The sequence below is a fragment of the Balaenoptera musculus genome, chromosome 10 (assembly GCF_009873245.2).
Source record: "Balaenoptera musculus isolate JJ_BM4_2016_0621 chromosome 10, mBalMus1.pri.v3, whole genome shotgun sequence".
In the NCBI taxonomy this organism is placed as follows: domain Eukaryota; kingdom Metazoa; phylum Chordata; class Mammalia; order Artiodactyla; family Balaenopteridae; genus Balaenoptera; species Balaenoptera musculus.
The window spans coordinates 27334857-27344646 of NC_045794.1; the positions used below are offsets into that span (position 1 = coordinate 27334857).

At 34.7% G+C, this 9790-nt stretch overlaps 1 protein-coding gene across 5 annotated transcripts in view; it reads left to right on the forward strand.

Moving 5' to 3' along the window:
* The window catches only part of BICD1 (BICD cargo adaptor 1), a 207936-nt gene extending 199198 nt beyond the window's left edge, over positions 1–8738 (forward strand). For 2 of the 5 annotated variants that reach the window (XM_036866753.1, XM_036866754.1), the window contains one exon: positions 2996–8738. In XM_036866753.1, coding sequence (XP_036722648.1) covers positions 2996–3083 — 88 coding nt within the window. In that variant the 3' untranslated portion in view covers positions 3084–8738. The remainder of the gene's footprint in view (positions 1–2995) is intronic. The other 3 variants (XM_036866750.1, XM_036866751.1, XM_036866752.1) reach the window with 2 other exon arrangements.
* Positions 8739–9790: the final 1052 nt, after the last annotated feature.

The window sequence follows — 9790 nt, forward strand, 5'->3', positions numbered from 1 at the left end:
AGTTTGCTAAACAATTTCTTTTCCAATGAAAGCTTTGCAAATCCATTATGAACTTACTTTTATGGTAAATTCCACGGGCGAACTTCCACACATCATCAGAGCACCCCATCAGTACCTAATCATTTTCTTGAAATCCTTCATCTCCAGTTATTTGGCCTCTGATGGTGTCTAGTTTTTATAGTCTGGTTGTGGCTGTTATAGCCTGCTTGTTGTTCTCTCCTTGTTTTGATATAACTGTTGCTCTTCTCCCAGGGCAAGGCTTCTGTTGAGTAAGGGCTGGCCCAGACATACTTCCATGTATGTCTGAGGAGTAGATGTCAGTAGCAGGCTGCATGTGGTCATGGGTTAGAGCTGAGAGCTGGGGAGCCACAAGTGCTCCCTGGAAACACAGCAGCAGCCGAAGCCCCAGTGATGACTTGGTCTCTGAGGTGGTTGTGCAGCCAGCTATTTAAGTGGGACATCAAGTGAGCAGGAGAAGTTATGTGATTAAATAGGCCCCAAGCCAGTGTCTTCCAACTGATGTCTCAGCCTGCTGTTCCCATCACTTCCAGCAACAGGTTTTTACTTCAGGAAAGTTCTTCATTAACATACAAATGCCATTAGTAATTTCAGTCATTAAGTAACTGAATATAATTATAAATGTTCAAACCCATTTCAGTGGGATTCTACGTGTGTAATGCAGAAGAACGTGGGCTCTTAACCTACAGTCTGTTCTCCACAAAGTGCCCCCACCCCACCCAGGGCCTGGGGCAGTGCCAGGCGCCCAACAATTTCAGGGTGTGAATGAGCTCTTGAGTCACATTACTGGCTTTGAATCGCGCCTCTGACCCCTACTAACTGCGTAATCTTGGAAAGTTGCTTTCGCTGGCTAAGATTTCGTTTCCTTACTTGTAAAGTGAGAAAGAGAATGGCTACTGGGAGGATTCAGCAAGACACAGGGCTGGGCCACAGTGTGCTCTCAATAGCTGTTACTACCACTAACCGTTCTTAGTACCTAACCGTTCCTTAAGACAGAAATCTGCTGTCTCTCATAACCTCTCTAATTTGCTTGGGCAAAGAGTAGAGAAGGCTACTGTATTAAGCGTTTCAATTAGATAAGAAATGGAAAGGCTAATGAGGAATCTTTTTAAGTTTAATTTATTTCACCTTGCTTTTTTTTTTTTGAGAACCAGTTTGACTAAATTATTAGAACTTATTATGATTAATGATTATGATTATTATGATTAAATTATTTGACTAAAACTTATCAAATACAGTATTTACATTCAAGAAGTGATTCCTCAATCTGTAAACCAAAAATATGCTTCTGTCACATAATATACACAGTGCAATTGTATTTTATGCAAATTAAAAATAGTAACACTATAATATGAAATATTTATAATCTATCACTTTAAGAAATCTGAAATAATAAAAAAAATTTTAATTATCATGAAACGACACAATGTGTTGGGCCGAGCTATAACCCATGTTTAAGCCGTTACTACACACTTCAGCTGGTCAAACAGAAATGCTTGCCTTCCTTTATCAAGAAGAGTATTGAACTCCATGGGTCTTCAAACACTTACGCCTCTTGTACGATGTGACCACCCTGTGCTACTTGCCGTAACTTATGCTGAATAACATGTTTAGTCCCCTAAAAAGAAACTCATTCTAAATCATTCAGATTTAATGGAAAGAAACTCCGTTAGGTCTGTGGGAAAGTCTATCTGCTGCTCTGTTCCCCGGGCCATCTGACTCTTTCTGGAGGGTGGAGGAAGAATCCTGCCATGCAGTATTTTCTTAGTCCTTGTGTTGAACCTTTAGCTCTCCCATGTTTACCTACCACATTTTAAAATAGATAGGAAAAGTCATTTTTATCACTGGTTGTCCTAACTAGTGCAGAAGAGCATATCTCCATTTAAACTAAATTTATAGCAGTTCAAAGAGTTTGGGAAGTAAGGGTGACCCCAAGCAGAGCAGTATTGTACATAATTATGATTCTGTATTAAAACTCAAGAGATATACATAATATACCAAAGATAAAAATTGTTTAATGCTCATTTTTAATGACTTGAATAATAGTGTTAGGTTTTTTTAAAATTATGATTAAATTAATAAATAACAATAATAAACCTTGAATAGCTTTCTCACATAACACTCCGGGCAGAAATTATTCTATGGTACTGAGTTTCAAAGTATAAAGGAAAAAAGCAGAGTTTTAGAAAAATGCCAATCTTTTTCAATTAAAAAAAAAATCCCCATAGTGTGATTTTCCCCCTATTAGTCACATTTTAAGAAGTCTGAACCCAAATCTGTTTTGTAGCATTACTTTAGGAAATTCAATGATTTTACGTCCTTATTCTCCAATACTTCTCAGCAAGATGTTGATGAGCCTGAGCATCTCTGTGTTCATTTAAACTGGAGGCCCTCGGAAGTGGTCATTTTGGAAGTCTGCATTATATACTTGCTCTTCTGTCATATTTACACTACCAAGCTAAAGCAGGTAGGGGGAACCCTTAGAGCAGATCAGACTTCCACAGGCAAATTAGTTCTCCTATTGAATCTACCAGAGAACTGTAGAATCCTCTAAAGCCTTGGTCCAGCATGTCCGTGTCCCCAGGAACTTCTTTGAAATGCAGATTCTCAGGTCCCACCCCAGACCTATTGAATCAGAATCACTCCCTGTGATTGCTATGCGGTCATTAAAGTTCGAAAAGAACTGATCTAAAGAAATCTTGCAACTAACCCAGAGACCTAGGGGAATGAGACTGCGTGAGGAAATTGAAAAGAGTGATTGCTGGGGAGGCGTTCACATACTATTTCCCCAGTGCATTTCATTTTTCTTTTTGGGGGCATTTTTTTTGAAAATCTGCAGTTGTCTTGGCATGCTTTAGATTTAAGCCATTTTCTGTGCAAAAGTCCTGTGAAAAGAATGTGTCTGTTGAACCCTTACAACTGTGTCTAGCCCCTTGTAAATGCATTTCTGGCTGACATGCTTGTTTCTCATTTGCAGTCCTGACATAGCTCTGCCCGATGAGCAGCCACATTCCAGCTCGCAGTGCGCCCCTCTCCACTGTCTCTCCAAGCCTCCTTACCCCTAGTCTTCATCTCCCGTGGACGAATACCTGGGGTGAACGTTTTGTAGCCACACACAGGATACTGCCCAAGATCCAGCGGGTGTTGTCTTCTCGGTGGTTAGATGTTTGATTGAATTAATGGCCATCATTTTGGAAGATGAGAGGAAGTTGGGAAGAATAACACAAAGCACAGACTCTGGTGTGATAAAACACTTTATGGTTTCTCTAAGTCACAGATAAACTTCTGCAATCAAATGGCTACAGTTCAGTTAAATCAAAATAAACAAAACAGGAAATATGTATCTCAGATGGCTGGCTTTACCTCGATAGCTTAAGAGAGACCTCAGACAATGTAAAATACATATATTGTAAAATCATCTTTCCTTACACTTCAAATTCAGCTATAGAAGTTGATTCTAATTTTTTGGTCATTGATATTTACTTTGTACTTTATTGCCACATGATTTACATCTATAAAAATCATTTCTATGAGAGGTGAACTTCATTTATTTTAAAATACACATAATTTACTCAATTAAGTATGATTTTAATTTAGTCTGAAATCTGGAATTGGCCAGACTGTGGTCATTTTTCTTGCACAAAATGATAAATGAGGTGCATCGGAATGTTAACAATAACTGTATTTTGCTGCTACACTGATATTGTTTATGCACTTACTTTCTAATCGGTAGCTCATTGTCTGCTGGTTTTTTTGTTTTTTTGTTTTTTTTTAACTAGAATTCTTCACTGGACATTATTAAGTAAATCTTAAAAAGACACTATGTTATGGTTCATTGACTTATTCAACTTTTGATGGCATCTTTAAGTTTTTTTAAATTGCAGACAAGTAGATGCACTGGTGCTGCTCCTTTGTGTGTGTATATGTGTGTGTGATAATGTTAAAGAAGGCTAAATAACGTGAAGGGAAAAAAATGGTGTGTTTATTTAATGACCAGAATTTTTTTTACTTCTCCCCAATTCAGGGTCTACTATGAGTATTTCTTGTTACAAGATATCAAGTATAAATGGGAAAATATATGCATATGTAGATGTAAGTTAGCCTTTGGTTAATTAATTTACCCAGAAAGTGTTCAAATTTTGATTAAAATTGTATGTTTTGTTGTTGTTAGGTTTTTTTCATAATGCATCTTCCTTGCCAAAAAAAACAACAGGTAATAAACCTTAGCTCACTGTCTACTTTTGACAAACACTCAGGTGCCTACAATCATTATGTTATATTGAGATAATACATGTTCCTAGTTAATTTACAGATTCTGCTGAGTAACTTTTATGACTTAATTTAAGGCAGTGGATTTTCACAGCAAAATTTATTTTGCACATAATCTGACAAACAAGGAAAACAGCTAATTGAGCTGAAAGGTCTAACACTCTTGGGCTCCTTATATCAAGTGCTGCCCACACACCTGCTCCTATCCCTCATTCCTTGTCTAGTCAGGTAGCCTTAACTTGTTTAAAACCATACCGGTTTGACCTTTTCGTGTAATGATATCTGTAACTTCTCTTTAAAACAAAAACAATCCTCACTGTTAACTCAAAAGGTAGTTAACAATGCAGGGCTCTAACAATGGCGATCCAGTAGGAGCCACTCAGCTTACTTAGTGGAAGTGGCCCATCAAATGTGGTAGCCAGTGGGTAAGTCATAAAGCACAGAGCAGGAGCTCTCATCAGTCGTACACCTATTAAGTAGTGGTCACTGTTACCAAAACAACCAAGGGATTTTGAATTCCTCATATGAGTGCTATTTTCAACAGTGTCATTTATTATGCAACTTGCAGTAGTTGGAAGTCTTCACCAAAATAGGGATTCAGGTTAAAATACGGAAAAAGAAACAAAACAAATCTTCATAAAGCCCTGATCATGGCAACCTAACCTTCTGCTCTTTCCACTTGCATTGCCTTGCTATTCCTAAACATTTTCTTTATTTTATTGGTGTTGTATCTGCCTGGTACCAGTCTTAGTGAGACTGTGTGGATTTTATTAGAGTTCAGTTAAAGGAAGCTCCCCCACCCCCATCCCTGCTTTTTCTTTTTCAAGCATCATGTGTTTGGACCTGAGAAGTGGCATAGCTGCTAAGTTGACTTTTAATAAAAACTGTGCCTGAGGGAAAATATGCCTTTTTAAAAAGTACCTCAGAACATTTTCCTATATTGCCTCATCAGTTTCATTGGTGGTGCAGGGAATTCAGCAGTGAGTATTGTCTGTGTGTAACTATAGGGCATTTGTGCTCTCTTGCGCTGTATTTGTGACCAGCTGAAAAGCTGGGTCATAGACAAAACACTTATTTCTTCCAATAAAAAGTTTATCATTAAGTTATTATGTATTAGTTTTACTTCAGTTCATTATATTAACAGAGTGGGAAATGCTTGTTTTGAAATAGTAATTCTATAAAAATGTTAATTTTAGCAAACTTTGCCAAAAAGATATAGAAACTTGGAAATAAATTTCTAATTTTCAGCACAAAACTAGATTGCAGTCCCTAAGCAGTAAGAGAGAGTTCCATGTATTTATACTGTGGCTTCACTTAGTATAGTTTAAACTGAGCCATATCTATATTTATTTATAGGCATTTAAAATGGACAAATAGGTGTAGCATTGATAAAAATCAGTACCTGTAAAGAAACATCAGGATTTAAAAGGAAACTGGAAAACTGAAGAAATAGTGAAAATAAAAAAGAATAAACCTCAATAAGACTAGTTGAAGACAGCCTTGGGGAAGAAAAACCAACTATAGAAGTATAATGACAATACTGGCTAATTATTGCAAACACAGTGGGCAAAGATTAAAGATAACTAGCAAGACTTTAAAAAGTAAGCACAATTACCGTACTGAAAAGAATAGGATGCAGAAATGCTTTACTACTGAGGATTTTTCTTAGTTAAAAAAATAAAATATTTAAAATAAAAAGGAGCAATAAATTGCCTTTGGTCTGGGTGCACAGGGGCATACAGGACCCAGAATTAATCTTTCCAATCAACTCATGATTCATCATATCCCTTTTTCATATCCAATTCTGTCTCAATAAGAGGAATTTGGAGAACTTGGTGAAAATAGAAAGTTATTAAATAATTAAGAAAAGATCTATTTATAAAGATTATACTTTAGCCTAGGGAAGAAGAGGTACAATAGTGATCATCAAGAAAAGTTAACAAAGGATAGGTACCAGCTATGGCTACCGTTACTAAGACTAGAATGAAAAAAACAAAGTCTTCAGTCTGAAGGATTTATATTAACTCTTGGAAGGAGATTTTTAACAGTGGGAAATTAATCATCAAAATTGATAATCATAAGGAAGATTTGTTTTTTAAGAATTAAATATTACTGGTTTTCTAGTAAGGATTAAGTTATGTGGCAAGAAATATTACGATAATGTATTATAATTCTGGGATTCCATAATTCTATGGTTCTTTTATTTAAAAATACATTAAAGTTATACTGGTTAGTCATAAAATATTTTATCCCTTGAAAATAGGATAGCAATCTTAATTGTTCCAAGATATTTGGTAAAAAACAAAACAGGGTTGTCAGTATTATTTTTCCTTCCAGCTATATTTCATAGTATCTTTAAAGTTGTCCAGAATGTAGTAATTTTACCATAAAAAGCCTCAATTGTTAGAGTCTAAAAAAACAAACGTCCTCAGGAATACTTCAGAAATAGGTATGCAATCCCTCAGGGGGGCAAATGCCTCTCAAATTTTATCTTTTCTTAAAAGGATCTTCAATCTACAATATTTGCTTTTTCCATGCTTTGAAAAATTTTCCTGTACAGATAGTCTTTCTGTTTCAAACAAGCATGAAACACCAGTCAAATTAATTAACTATGAATGTGGACATTTCCTGATATTCTTCTGTTTTAAATAAAATCCTTACAATTATCAATCGGAAATTACAAAATATGAAAAGGAAGAAATGAAATATATTTTCTACTGAGTTAAGAATGGCAAATTTAATGTGTAACTGTTATAATCAATCAGCCAAAAGATATAATCTGTATCTCAGAAAGACACATCATGGGAAACTGATGGATTTCCACCAAGGAACTGTGCTGGTTCAACCCATGATGCCACAAATGTGTTAATATTGTAGATATAAAGTAGGACTAGATTCAAAAGGAAGTCTTAGGATAAAGTTCATAATTTAAAAAATTTACCCTGTATGTTTTTTGTTTGTTTATAAACCAGAGTGATTTTAAATAGCCCTTATATTTAAGATTTCAAAAAATTTACAAGAATATGTTTTCATTAAATAGAATATAATTCTTCAAAAAGCTGTTAAATTGAAGATGTGATAGATAACATGATCAGTACTGATATTGACAAGCAATTTTTATTTTAAAATCACTTCCTGTGGATGTACAAGACCAATCTAGCTCCCGAGTGACCTTTTCCATTGTTTGTAATAATGCCCCCAGATGAGTTGTATCTGTAGTTTAATTCATCTTTATTTAAATGACAGGTTAACTGCCACAGTCCTTGATACATTGCATTTGTATCCTGATCCTATTATGTTTACATCTGAAAGATTTCATCTAGACATCTCTTTTGTCCTTCTTACTCAAAGAATAACTTAAAAAGATATTTAGTATTAAGATATGTTCCCTAATCAAGGATTTTCCAGAAATAATATTCTACTTATGAAGAAGAGCAGCAATTAACTGCCTTTAGTGTAAGGGTGTGAGTGCATAAAAGTATGCCGTGTAAAATGTTTGCATGAGATATTTCACATCATGTAAGCTTTCCCATATTCATAATATGAACACTATAGAAGTCTTATTTCTCTTGTGATCTCTCCATTAGGAATGTAAGGAGATTCTTTCCTATATTTGGTCTCCTTTCCGTATTGAAATGCATGGCTCTAATCCCTGGTGTATTTTCATCCCTTTCCTCTGGAGTTATTTGAAATTTGCCCTATTTAAACTGAAGCCTGGATAAACTGCTGAGCCAGATTATTTCTGTGATTGGAGTTTAATTGCTATAGAACATTGGTTGAGAACATGTTTTTATTTTAACTTCTTTTTCTTTCAAAATTATTCTGTTATGGTTCTCTAATGAAAACACTGAGAAGTAAATCTGATGCTTTCTAGTGTGACTGTTTTTCTTTTTAAAAAGTCATTTTAAAACAAAGATCAGAGAACTATAAAAAGAAATGGCATCATTTTGTTGACAAATCATTATTCAGTGATAATGGAGATACAGAATGAATCATTTTGTTGTTTGAGTTCAAAGATATGATTGTGCACCAAATCTTAGAGGAAGTAAATGATTTTTAACTTTATTGTCACAAAGTTTCTAGCTCAATGGTTTGACTGTTAGTCAATTAAACAATTCTTTGAAAATATTTTATGACATTTTTGTAATCTACTCAGTGTTTTTATTTGCATGATTATGCATATGTGATGAACCCATACATAATTCTAGCATTGTATTTCTTTCCAGTATTAACACTTGTGTAATGTGTGGCCAACCCTGATTTGTACACTGTATGATTATTGTTGTAATGATCCTGCTATTCCTACATTTAATTGCAATTTTGTTATTATGCCTTTTAGTGTTAAATGATGTGAAGTGTTTCCACCTAATGATAATACCATATGAAAACTTGACTAAAAGACTGACCTAAGAAACTCTTTGTTGCTAATTATTTTTTTAAATCCAAATTTCATAGGAAATTTGTTCTTGAAGACAAATGCCTTTATTTTAAATCCAAAAAATTATTTTATGAATTTATTTTTGCTTGTCCTTTTAAACTTTTTTGTTGACAATCCTAAGTGAATGTCTCATGGGAGAATCCATAAAATATGTGCTTGTATTTGTATTTGATCATGCACTCAAAGGTTGGAAAAGACACTACAGTGCTAAGAAAATAACTGAGGCCAATACATCAATTCTTTTATCTTGGTTTATGTTACCAACTGCATATGGTGTAATGCATAACTCTTTCCAGTAAATAAACTGGTTATCTTTCATTCATTTCATCTATGGTACTATTTTATCAGTTTGAGCAGTGTGTCTGTATTTTATGTTGATTTGCACTTACAAAAAAAGGAAAAAGTTATGAATTTCTATGATTTATATATTTACTTGAAGTGAACGCTTATTCAAACTAAAAACTGAATGCTTCGCTTTGCATTTCTACACAATCTTATTAAGAAATGTGTGTCAACTTTGCCCATTTTCTCCATTTATCATCACTCCTACTTGTAATCTTTTCTAAAAAGTTGTTTTGGCAGGAGGATACGCTTAGCTGAATTAGATTAGAAATGTACCAACATGAAGGAAATGCCTGTTCTTAAAAAAAGGAAACAGTATTTTAATGAAAGAAGAATGAAGCTTGTATGCTTTATTTTGGGAGACAATGCTTTGTCCTCTTTCATATGAAGAAACATCAGAGTCTCAAACCTGAGGAAAGTTAATTGACTAGCCACTCCCATCAGATATGTGCTATGGCAAATGGGCTGCTTTGGGAGCCACCTGCTTTGACCTGGCTTTATTTCTGGAGGCAGGGAGAGTCAGAATATGGACTTAACGTGAGGTTCCAAGGAGTTGAAACCTCTAATGCAATCCTTGTTTTAATGAATCGAATTAACCCACCATGGGCACTGCAATGGTCCCAGCTAAAGTTGCCTGCTTACCTGTTGAATAAATACAACACTAGAAATAATAGTGTAAACTTCCCTAAAAATCTTTTTTTGTCTCTGAAAGCTATTGTTTTT